Raw genomic sequence first — 12,008 nt, forward strand, 5'->3', positions numbered from 1 at the left:
AAGCCCAAGGGCTGTACAAGCAGCAGACAAGGTCCAGGGGCTGTACAAGCAGCAGACAAGGTCCAGGGACTGTACAGGCAGCAGCCAAAGCCCAGGGGCTGTACAGGCAGCAGACAAGGTCCAGGGACTGTACAGGCAGCAGCCAAAGCCCAGGGGCTGTACAAGCAGCAGACAAGGTCCAGGGCCTGTACAAGCAGCAGACAAGGTCCAGGGGCTGTACAGGCAGCAGACAAGGCCCTGGGGTTGTACAGGCGGCAGACAAGGCCCACAGATTTACAGGCATCAGACAAGGGCCAGAGGCTGTACAGACGGCAGCCAAGGCCCTGGAGCTGGACAAGCAGCAGACAAGGCCCAGATGTTTACAGGCAGAAGCCAAGGCCCAGAGGCTGTACAGGCAATAGACACGGTCCAGGGACAGTACAAGCAGCAGACAAGGTCCTGGGGCTGTACAGGCAGCAGACAAGGCTCAGGTGTTGCACAGGCATCAGACAAGGTCCAGGGGCTATACAGGCAGCAGACAAGGCTCAGGAGTTGTACAGGCAGCAGACAAGGTTCTGGGGCTGTACAGGCAGCAGACAAGGTCCAGGGGCTATACAGGTAGCAGACAAGGCCCAGGAGTTGTACAGGCAGCAGACAAGGTCCAGAGGCTATACAGGCAGAATACAAGGCCCAGGGGCTCTACACGCGGCAGCCAAGGTCCAGGGGCTATACAGGCAGCAGACAAGGCCCTGGGGTTGTACAGGCGGCAGACAAGGCCCACAGATTTACAGGCATCAGACAAGGGCCAGAGGCTGTACAGACGGCAGCCAAGGCCCTGGAGCTGGACAAGCAGCAGACAAGGCCCAGATGTTTACAGGCAGAAGCCAAGGCCCAGAGGCTGTACAGGCAATAGACAAGGTCCAGGGACAGTACAAGCAGCAGACAAGGTCCTGGGGCTGTACAGGCAGCAGACAAGGCTCAGGTGTTGCACAGGCATCAGACAAGGTCCAGGGGCTATACAGGCAGAAGACAAGGCTCAGGAGTTGTACAGGCAGCAGACAAGGTTCTGGGGCTGTACAGGCAGCAGACAAGGTCCAGGGGCTATACAGGTAGCAGACAAGGCCCAGGAGTTGTACAGGCAGCAGACAAGGTCCAGAGGCTATACAGGCAGAATACAAGGCCCAGGGGCTCTACACGCGGCAGCCAAGGTCCAGGGGCTATACAGGCAGCAGACAAGGCTCAGGAGTTGTACAGGCAGCAGACAAGGCCCAGGAGTTGTACAGGCAGCAGACAAGGTCCAGGGGCTATACAGGCAGAAGACAAGGCCCAGGGGCTATACAGGCAGAAGACAAGGCCCAGGGGCTCTACACGCGGCAGCCAAGGTCCAGGGGCTATGCAGGCAGCAGACTAGGCTCAGGAGCTGTACAGGCAGCAGACAAGGCCCAGGGGTTGTACAGGCAGCAGACAAGGTTCTGGGACTGTACAGGCAGCTGACAAGGTCCTGGGGCTGTCCAGGCAGAAGACAAGGTCGAAGGGCTGTACACGCGGCAGCCAAGGTCCAGAGCTATACAGGCAGCAGACAAGGTCCTGGGACTGTACAGGCAGCAGACAAGGCCCTGGGGCTGTACAGGCAGCAGACAAGGCCCAGAGATTTACAGGCATCAGATAAGGGCCAGAGGCTGCACAGGCGGCAGCCAAGGCCCTGGAGCTGGACAAGCAGCAGACAAGGCCCAGATGTTTACAGGCAGAAGACAAGGCCCAGGGGCTGTACAGGCAATAGATCAAGGTCCAGGGACTGTACACGCAGCAGACAAGGTTCTGGGGCTGTACAGGCAGCAGACAAGGTCCAGGGGCTAAACAGGCAGCAGACAACGTTGAGGGGCTGCAGGGGCAGCAGACAAGGTCCAGGGGCTGTACAGACAGCAGACAAGGTCCAGAGGTTTACAGACAGCAGACAAGGTCCAGGGGCTGTAAATGAAGCAGACAAGGCTCAGGTGCTGTACAGGCAGCAGACAAGGCCCAGGGGCTGTACCAACAGCAGACAAGGCCCAGATGTTTACAGGCAGCGGACAAGGCCAGGGGTTGTACAGGCAGCAGACAAGGTTCTGGGGCTGTACAGGCAGCAGACAAGGTCCTGGGGCTGTCCAGGCAACAGACAAGGTCCAGGGCCTCTACAGACAGCAGACAAGGTCCAGGGACTCTACACGTGGCCGCCAAGTCTCCGGGACCATACAAGCAGCAGACAAGGCCCAGATGTTTACAGGCAGCAGACAAGGCTCTGGGGCCGTACAGGCAGCAGACAAGGTCCAGGGGCTATCCAGGCAGCAGACAAGGCTCAGGAGTTGTACAGGCAGCAGACATGGCCCAGGGGCTATACAGGCAGCGGACACGGCTCAGGAGTTGTGCAGGCGGCAGACAAGGCCCAGGAGTTGTACAGGCAGCAGACAAGGTTCCGGGGCTGTACAGGCAGCAGACAAGGTCCAGGGGCTCTACAGGCAGCAGACAAGGTCCAGGGGCTGTACACGCGGCTGCCAAAGTCCTGGGGCTATATAGGCAGCAGACAAGGTCCAGGGGCTGTACAGGCAGCAGGCAAAGCCCAAGGGCTGTACAAGCAGCAGACAAGGTCCAGGGGCTGTACAAGCAGCAGACAAGGTCCAGGGACTGTACAGGCAGCAGCCAAAGCCCAGGGGCTGTACAAGCAGCAGACAAAGTCCAGGAGCTGTACAGGCAGCAGACAAGGTCCAGGGGCTATATAGGCAGCAGACAAGGTCCTGGGGCTATATAGGCAGCAGACAAGGTCCAGGAGCTGTACAGGCAGCAGACAAGGTCCAGGGGCTATACAGGCAGCAAAGGCCCAGGGGCTATACAGGCAGCAGAAAAGGTCCAGGGGCTAAACAGGCAGCAGACAAGGTTGAGGGGCTGCAGGGGCAGCAGACAAGGTCCAGGGGCTGTACAAGCAGCAGACAAGGTCCAGGGGCTGTACAGGCAGCAGACAAGGTCCAGGGGCTGTACGGGCAGCAGACAAGGTCCAGGGGCTGTACAAGCAGCAGACAAGGTCCAGGGGCTGTACAGGCAGCAGACAAGGTCCAGGGACTGTACAGGCAGCAGCCAAAGCCCAGGGGCTGTACAGGCAGCAGACAAGGTCCAGGGACTGTACAGGCAGCAGCCAAAGCCCAGGGCCTGTACAAGCAGCAGACAAGGTCCAGGGGCTGTACAAGCAGCAGACAAGGCCCAGGGGCTATACAGGCAGAAGACAAGGCCCAGGGGCTCTACACGCTGCAGCCAAGGTCCAGGGGCTATACAGGCAGCAGACAAGGCTCAAGAGTTGTACAGGCAGCAGACAAGGCCCAGGAGTTGTACAGGCAGCAGACAAGGTCCAGGGGCTATACAGGCAGAAGACAAGGCCCAGGGGCTATACAGGCAGAAGACAAGGCCCAGGGGCTCTACACACGGCAGCCAAGGTCCAGGGGCTGTACAAGCAGCAGACAAGGTCCAGGGACTGTACAGGCAGCAGCCAAAGCCCAGGGGCTGTACAGGCAGCAGACAAGGTCCAGGGACTGTACAGGCAGCAGCCAAAGCCCAGGGGCTGTACAAGCAGCAGACAAGGTCCCGGGCCTGTACAAGCAGCAGACAAGGTCCAGGGGCTGTACAGGCAGCAGACAAGGCCCTGGGGTTGTACAGGCGGCAGACAAGGCCCACAGATTTACAGGCATCAGACAAGGGCCAGAGGCTGTACAGACGGCAGCCAAGGCCCTGGAGCTGGACAAGCAGCAGACAAGGCCCAGATGTTTACAGGCAGAAGCCAAGGCCCAGAGGCTGTACAGGCAATAGACAAGGTCCAGGGACAGTGCAAGCAGCAGACAAGGTCCTGGGGCTGTACAGGCAGCAGACAAGGCTCAGGTGTTGCACAGGCATCAGACAAGATCCAGGGGCTATACAGGCAGCAGACAAGGCTCAGGAGTTGTACAGGCAGCAGACAAGGTTCTGGGGCTGTACAGGCAGCAGACAAGGTCCAGGGGCTATACAGGTAGCAGACAAGGCCCAGGAGTTGTACAGGCAGCAGACAAGGTCCAGAGGCTATACAGGCAGAATACAAGGCCCAGGGGCTCTACACGCGGCAGCCAAGGTCCAGGGGCTATACAGGCAGCAGACAAGGCTCAGGAGTTGTACAGGCAGCAGACAAGGCCCAGGAGTTGTACAGGCAGCAGACAAGGTCCAGGGGCTATACAGGCAGAAGACAAGGCCCAGGGGCTATACAGGCAGAAGACAAGGCCCAGGGGCTCTACACGCGGCAGCCAAGGTCCAGGGGCTATGCAGGCAGCAGACAAGGCTCAGGAGCTGTACAGGCAGCAGACAAGGCCCAGGGGTTGTACAGGCAGCAGACAAGGTTCTGGGACTGTACAGGCAGCTGACAAGGTCCTGGGGCTGTCCAGGCAGAAGACAAGGTCGAAGGGCTGTACACGCGGCAGCCAAGGTCCAGAGCTATACAGGCAGCAGACAAGGTCCTGGGACTGTACAGGCAGCAGACAAGGCCCTGGGGCTGTACAGGCAGCAGACAAGGCCCAGAGATTTACAGGCATCAGATAAGGGCCAGAGGCTGCACAGGCGGCAGCCAAGGCCCTGGAGCTGGACAAGCAGCAGACAAGGCCCAGATGTTTACAGGCAGAAGACAAGGCCCAGGGGCTGTACAGGCAATAGATCAAGGTCCAGGGACTGTACACGCAGCAGACAAGGTTCTGGGGCTGTACAGGCAACAGACAAGGTCCAGGGGCTAAACAGGCAGCAGACAACGTTGAGGGGCTGCAGGGGCAGCAGACAAGGTCCAGGGGCTGTACAGACAGCAGACAAGGTCCAGAGGTTTACAGACAGCAGACAAGGTCCAGGGGCTGTAAATGAAGCAGACAAGGCTCAGGTGCTGTACAGGCAGCAGACAAGGCCCAGGGGCTGTACCAACAGCAGACAAGGCCCAAATGTTTACAGGCAGCGGACAAGGCCAGGGGTTGTACAGGCAGCAGACAAGGTTCTGGGGCTGTACAGGCAGCAGACAAGGTCCTGGGGCTGTCCAGGCAACAGACAAGGTCCAGGGCCTCTACAGACAGCAGACAAGGTCCAGGGACTCTACACGTGGCCGCCAAGTCTCCGGGACCATACAAGCAGCAGACAAGGCCCAGATGTTTACAGGCAGCAGACAAGGCTCTGGGGCCGTACAGGCAGCAGACAAGGTCCAGGGGCTATCCAGGCAGCAGACAAGGCTCAGGAGTTGTACAGGCAGCAGACATGGCCCAGGGGCTATACAGGCAGCGGACACGGCTCAGGAGTTGTGCAGGCGGCAGACAAGGCCCAGGAGTTGTACAGGCAGCAGACAAGGTTCCGGGGCTGTACAGGCAGCAGACAAGGTCCAGGGGCTCTACAGGCAGCAGACAAGGTCCAGGGGCTGTACACGCGGCTGCCAAAGTCCTGGGGCTATATAGGCAGCAGACAAGGTCCAGGGGCTGTACAGGCAGCAGGCAAAGCCAAAGGGCTGTACAAGCAGCAGACAAGGTCCAGGGGCTGTACAAGCAGCAGACAAGGTCCAGGGACTGTACAGGCAGCAGCCAAAGCCCAGGGGCTGTACAAGCAGCAGACAAAGTCCAGGAGCTGTACAGGCAGCAGACAAGGTCCAGGGGCTATATAGGCAGCAGACAAGGTCCTGGGGCTATATAGGCAGCAGACAAGGTCCAGGAGCTGTACAGGCAGCAGACAAGGTCCAGGGGCTATACAGGCAGCAAAGGCCCAGGGGCTATACAGGCAGCAGAAAAGGTCCAGGGGCTAAACAGGCAGCAGACAAGGTTGAGGGGCTGCAGGGGCAGCAGACAAGGTCCAGGGGCTGTACAAGCAGCAGACAACGTCCAGGGGCTGTACAGGCAGCAGACAAGGTCCAGGGGCTGTACGGGCAGCAGACAAGGTCCAGGGGCTGTACAAGCAGCAGACAAGGTCCAGGGGCTGTACAGGCAGCAGACAAGGTCCAGGGACTGTACAGGCAGCAGCCAAAGCCCAGGGGCTGTACAGGCAGCAGACAAGGTCCAGGGACTGTACAGGCAGCAGCCAAAGCCCAGGGCCTGTACAAGCAGCAGACAAGGTCCAGGGGCTGTACAAGCAGCAGACAAGGCCCAGGGGCTATACAGGCAGAAGACAAGGCCCAGGGGCTCTACACGCTGCAGCCAAGGTCCAGGGGCTATACAGGCAGCAGACAAGGCTCAAGAGTTGTACAGGCAGCAGACAAGGCCCAGGAGTTGTACAGGCAGCAGACAAGGTCCAGGGGCTATACAGGCAGAAGACAAGGCCCAGGGGCTATACAGGCAGAAGACAAGGCCCAGGGGCTCTACACACGGCAGCCAAGGTCCAGGGGCTATACAGGCAGCAGACAAGGCTCAGGAGCTGTACAGGCAGCAGACAAGGCCCAGGGGTTGTACAGGCAGCAGACAAGGTTCTGGGACTGTACAGGCAGCTGACAAGGTCCTGGGGCTGTCCAGGCAGAAGACAAGGTCGAAGGGCTGTACACGCGGCAGCCAAGGTCCAGAGCTATACAGGCAGCAGACAAGGTCCTGGGACTGTACAGGCAGCAGACAAGGCCCTGGGGCTGTACAGGCAGCAGACAAGGCCCAGAGATTTACAGGCATCAGATAAGGGCCAGAGGCTGCACAGGCGGCAGCCAAGGCCCTGGAGCTGGACAAGCAGCAGACAAGGCCCAGATGTTTACAGGCAGAAGACAAGGCCCAGGGGCTGTACAGGCAATAGATCAAGGTCCAGGGACTGTACACACAGCAGACAAGGTTCTGGGGCTGTACAGGCAGCAGACAAGGTCCAGGGGCTAAACAGGCAGCAGACAACGTTGAGGGGCTGCAGGGGCAGCAGACAAGGTCCAGGGGCTGTACAGACAGCAGACAAGGTCCAGAGGTTTACAGACAGCAGACAAGGTCCAGGGGCTGTAAATGAAGCAGACAAGGCTCAGGTGCTGTACAGGCAGCAGACAAGGCCCAGGGGCTGTACCAACAGCAGACAAGGCCCAGATGTTTACAGGCAGCGGACAAGGCCAGGGGTTGTACAGGCAGCAGACAAGGTTCTGGGGCTGTACAGGCAGCAGACAAGGTCCTGGGGCTGTCCAGGCAACAGACAAGGTCCAGGGCCTCTACAGACAGCAGACAAGGTCCAGGGACTCTACACGTGGCCGCCAAGTCTCCGGGACCATACAAGCAGCAGACAAGGCCCAGATGTTTACAGGCAGCAGACAAGGCTCTGGGGCCGTACAGGCAGCAGACAAGGTCCAGGGGCTATCCAGGCAGCAGACAAGGCTCAGGAGTTGTACAGGCAGCAGACATGGCCCAGGGGCTATACAGGCAGCGGACACGGCTCAGGAGTTGTGCAGGCGGCAGACAAGGCCCAGGAGTTGTACAGGCAGCAGACAAGGTTCCGGGGCTGTACAGGCAGCAGACAAGGTCCAGGGGCTCTACAGGCAGCAGACAAGGTCCAGGGGCTGTACACGCGGCTGCCAAAGTCCTGGGGCTATATAGGCAGCAGACAAGGTCCAGGGGCTGTACAGGCAGCAGGCAAAGCCCAAGGGCTGTACAAGCAGCAGACAAGGTCCAGGGGCTGTACAAGCAGCAGACAAGGTCCAGGGACTGTACAGGCAGCAGCCAAAGCCCAGGGGCTGTACAAGCAGCAGACAAAGTCCAGGAGCTGTACAGGCAGCAGACAAGGTCCAGGGGCTATATAGGCAGCAGACAAGGTCCTGGGGCTATATAGGCAGCAGACAAGGTCCAGGAGCTGTACAGGCAGCAGACAAGGTCCAGGGGCTATACAGGCAGCAAAGGCCCAGGGGCTATACAGGCAGCAGAAAAGGTCCAGGGGCTAAACAGGCAGCAGACAAGGTTGAGGGGCTGCAGGGGCAGCAGACAAGGTCCAGGTGCTGTACAGGCAGCAGACAAGGTCCAGGAGCTGTACAGGCAGCAGACAAGGCCCAGGGGCTCTACACGCAGCAGCCAAGGTCCAGGGCTATACAGTCAGCACACAAGATCCTGGGGCTGTACAGGCAGCAGACAAGGTCCAGGGGCTATACAGGCAGCAGACAAGGTCCAGGGGCTATACAGGCAGCAGACAAGTTCCAGGAGCAATACAGGCAGCAGACAAGGTCCAGGGGCTATACAGGCAACAGACAAGGTCCAGGGGCTGTACAGGCAGCAGACAAGGTCCAGGGGATGTACAGGCAGCAGACAAGGCCCAGGGGCTCTACTGACAACAGACAAAATCCAGAGGCTTACAGGCAGCAAAGACCAGATGCTCTACAGACAGCAGACAAGGTCCTGGGAGAACAGCGGGCACTCAGAAACTTATATTTTTCATCCAGGCAATAGTTAATGCAGGTTGGTGGCCCTTTAAATATGGCGCCCGCACCTGCATATGCATGAGGTGTCAGTGCCGTCGTCCCCTTCTCCCCTTCAGGCTCTTATTGCATGGGCCTCGCGCCTCCCTTTGCTTAATAGGCCCGCTGCCGCATTATCGTGGTTGGCCAGCTGCACTTCCCTCGGATGGCGACAGCACCTGCTTCCTTTGCTGCTGCCGAGAACCATGCTGTTTGATCAAAATTCAGTCCATTAACTCTGTTTCTCTATTCACGGATGCTGTCCGACCTGCTGAGTATTTCCAGCATTTTCTATTTTTTTCTCAGATTTCCAGCAGCTGCAGTATTTTGCTTTTGTTTTCGAGTTCTCAGTGTCCTGGCTAACATTCATCCCATCAATTAATACCAGGAGTAAAAAAAAGTGAGCTGACCAGCCAGATCACAGCTGTTTGCAGGAGATTGTTGGTGGAGAATGATCAATGCACTTGCCTACACAATAAGCCACTTCACCCAGAACAAATCAATTTGACTGAACTGCTTTGAGATATGTTGATGCGATAGACCTAACATAAATGCAAGTACTGTTATTATAAGTTCCATTCAATACTGCCTCCTGCTGTATTGTTTAGGAAGCTTCTGCTAAACAGTAAAGGAATCACAAACAATTATATGGCTAATGATGGAAGTTGAATGGTGCACAGAACTTGTAAAACCTATTTAAAATCAGAAAATGCGTAGCAACTATTTTGAAACTTTGCAGAAAGCAATGAGAGCCTCAAATCCAGAGCTCTGCCATCTGCATGCCCTCCAATACTAAATGCCACTCCCCTATCACCCTTCTCCTCATTGACCACCCATCTCCCCCACCCCCTCCTATTGATTTCAGTATTCACACCCTTGTTTACAAATTCCTCCAAGCCTCATAATGTCCTACCCAGGTGAACCATCAGCTGTACTAGGGTAAAGAAAGAACTTGCCTTTATATAACATCCTTTTGTGACCTCAGGATGTCCCAAAGCAAATTACAGCCAATAAAGACTTTTCAAGTAGTCACTGTTGTAGTGTGGGAATTTGGTCCCCAAACATGTCCAGGGTGAACACCGAGAGGAAACACGCATGTCTGCCAAATTGTCAAAAATTATAGCGCCTTTGAAATAGTGGAGAATTCCACTTGGTTCACACAGCGGGAGGAGGAGCAAAGTTGGATTCCGAACAGAAATAGGGAGAAGGGTTGGGGGAGGTGATGAAAAGTGAGGGATGTACCTTCTCTTCCCTGATGTTTCAGCTAAGATAGCCTACCGCTGAGGGTCACAAACCATAAGGTCCCAGGTTTACACGGAATTACATTGAATTTTACAGCTCACACTATCAACATAACCTTTTATTCCTTTCTCCCTCACGTCCTTATCTAGTTTCCCCTCAAAGGCATCTATGCTATTCACCTCATCCATTGGTCCCTGCAACAAAGAAGCTTTCCTGATGTTCCCACTAATTAGATGCCAGAGTCACCCCTAGCAGTTGCTGTACACCCGCAGCGACTGACCACAGAGTCTGTGCATGCATGTAATGTTCCTTGAATATCATCCTTTTCAGCTAGTGTCCCTGTGTTTTGGGTTCCAGTGTCTCCGAAGCCATGTGCAGCCACCTCCTCGTGTTTCTGCTGGGAACGTGATGTATCCTTGCCCAGTGCAGAATGGGCTTCTTAGAGCACTCAGGCAGTTCCCGATCAGAAAGTGCTGGAAATATGGTCATGGGGCTTTTGGAGTACCAAGAGGGTATCCCAGAGGACTAGAGGGTGGAATTCAGGGAAAGGGTTGGGGGGGGGGGTGGTGGGGAGGGGGTACTAGTACCAGCTAGATTAGGCTTGGGAGTACTGGGTTGTGTGGCCAGAATCTTGCCATACTGGGGTTTGCTGGGATCTAGGCTGAGTTTTGGATGACCTAAAGTTTATGGAGGATAGAAGGTCAGCCAGCATGCATTAGAACAGTCAGATCTGCAGGTTACTGTTTGGTTGTATTCTGGCTCACCTCGGGTGCAGTGAAAGGAAGCCTCGGGAGCAGCCTGCAGTGTGACTCTGGCATGGGTCTGCAACAGGAGGCATTGTAGCTCAGGGCCCTTTGGTGAAGGTTGAGCTGTTTTATCACTCCATGTTTTCTGCTGTCCTTCTGCATATAGCACCTTTCACAACCTCAGGATGTCCCAAAGCACCTTATAGCAAATTAAGTTTTTCACTGTCCCTGTACTCGCTGTTGTGATGTAGGAAACACAGCACCCAATTTGTACACCGCAAACTCCCACAAACAGCAGTAAGATAGATATCCAGTTAATGTGTTTTAGTGATGTTGATTGTGGGATAAAAATTGGCCAGGAAACCAGGGAGAACTCCCCTTCTCTTGTTGGAAATAGTGGCAGGTCCCCAGTCTAGTGCTGCTGGTGAAAGCGGGCTGCAGTAGCACAATTTTTTTTAATCCACCTGAGAGGGTAAGTGGTGCCTTGGTTTAATATCTCATCTGAAAGACAGCACATCAGACAATGCAGCACACCCTCAGTGCTACATGAGGAGTTTCACCCTAGATTTTGTCCTGGGGTCTCTAGAGTGGGACTTGAACGCACAACCATTTGACTCCGAGGCGAAGAAAACACTTCCAACTGAGCCAGTCAAATGTGTATTTAGAAGAGAAACATTTGACTAGAGGTGTCCAGGGAGGTCAAGCAGCAGCTCAACAATCACTGCAGGAATCCCAGACAGAGAAACTACATTTACCAGAATGCCTTGCGCCAGTTTCACGCCCCTTCCGGGAGCGTCAGCCAATCAGATCTAAGGACAGCAACAAAAAGATAGCGGGTGCTGGAATTCTGACGTTAAAAAAAAAGATAAAATCGCAAACAAGAAAGAAGACGAAAGAAAAAAAATTCTAGTATTGCGTAGCCGCTATAAAATAATTCCTCGCCCGCGTTCTTGAATTCGGAGCTTTGTTTTAATTGGTGGAGCTGGCCTGCCGCGAGAGCCAATAAGGGAGGAGGGTAAGTGGCAGTTTGGATTCAAATCGGGCAGAGCGAGTTGGATTGTTGAGCTGAGTGAGCGATTCTGTTGGGAGGCCTGGTGGGGGGTAAGTACGGGTTGTCGGTGGCGTGGCCCGGCCCGGCCCGGTTTGGTCCTGGTGTTGGCCGTGTCATAGATCCGCTTTCTGTGCGGGAGGCTCCTTGCACGGATGCTTTATTGATGCGGGTGTCGGCGCCCAGGGTCTGAATCTACTGATTTCCCCCATCGACAGCTCGGCCCCTTTTTATATCTCGAGCCGCGTAGCCAATGATTTCACAATGAGCATTGATGTCAGGGGGTTCTTGACTCAAGTTGGAGCTTTTGCCGGGGGTGGGCGTGGCGGTCAGGAGCTGGGAGTCAGGGTTTGAGGTCTGGGGTCGGCAGGAGCTGGGAGTCAGGGCTTGAGGTCAGGGGTCAAGAGTACACTCATTACAAAGCCAATGGCACCTGCGATGGTTTGGCTGCGTTCTTCGGATAGATGACAGCTGTATACCTAAAGACCTTTTGTGGCGTGAACAGGTCACTGGGTCTCCGTTATCCTGCTGGATGTTTATACTTCTACTACGACAACGCCTTCATGTCAGATAGGAAGATGATTAGCATTGGCAC

General features: G+C 55.7%; 2 protein-coding genes across 5 annotated transcripts in view; both read left to right on the forward strand.

Annotated features, from left to right (window-relative positions):
• The first annotated feature begins 355 nt into the window (after nt 1-355).
• LOC137373351 (hornerin-like) lies at nt 356-8,369 on the forward strand. Its single transcript, XM_068038173.1, has 7 exons — nt 356-493; nt 598-984; nt 1,089-2,700; nt 3,262-3,469; nt 3,604-5,618; nt 6,180-7,483; nt 7,530-8,369. Exons 1-7 carry the CDS (start codon nt 356-358, stop codon nt 8,367-8,369), a joined length of 6,504 nt encoding a protein of 2,167 aa, XP_067894274.1.
• Nucleotides 8,370-11,253: 2,884 nt separating this feature from the next.
• bub1bb (BUB1 mitotic checkpoint serine/threonine kinase Bb) overlaps nt 11,254-12,008 on the forward strand; it is an 89,457-nt gene continuing 88,702 nt past the window's right edge. For 2 of the 4 annotated variants that reach the window (XM_068039588.1, XM_068039593.1), the window contains exon 1: nt 11,379-11,466. The gene's annotated coding sequence lies outside the window, so the exon portion shown is untranslated. Of the gene's footprint in view, nt 11,467-12,008 lie in introns of all 4 variants that reach the window. The other 2 variants (XM_068039590.1, XM_068039589.1) reach the window with 2 other exon arrangements.

Source organism: Heterodontus francisci, chromosome 9 (genome assembly GCF_036365525.1).
Source record: "Heterodontus francisci isolate sHetFra1 chromosome 9, sHetFra1.hap1, whole genome shotgun sequence".
Classification (NCBI taxonomy): domain Eukaryota; kingdom Metazoa; phylum Chordata; class Chondrichthyes; order Heterodontiformes; family Heterodontidae; genus Heterodontus; species Heterodontus francisci.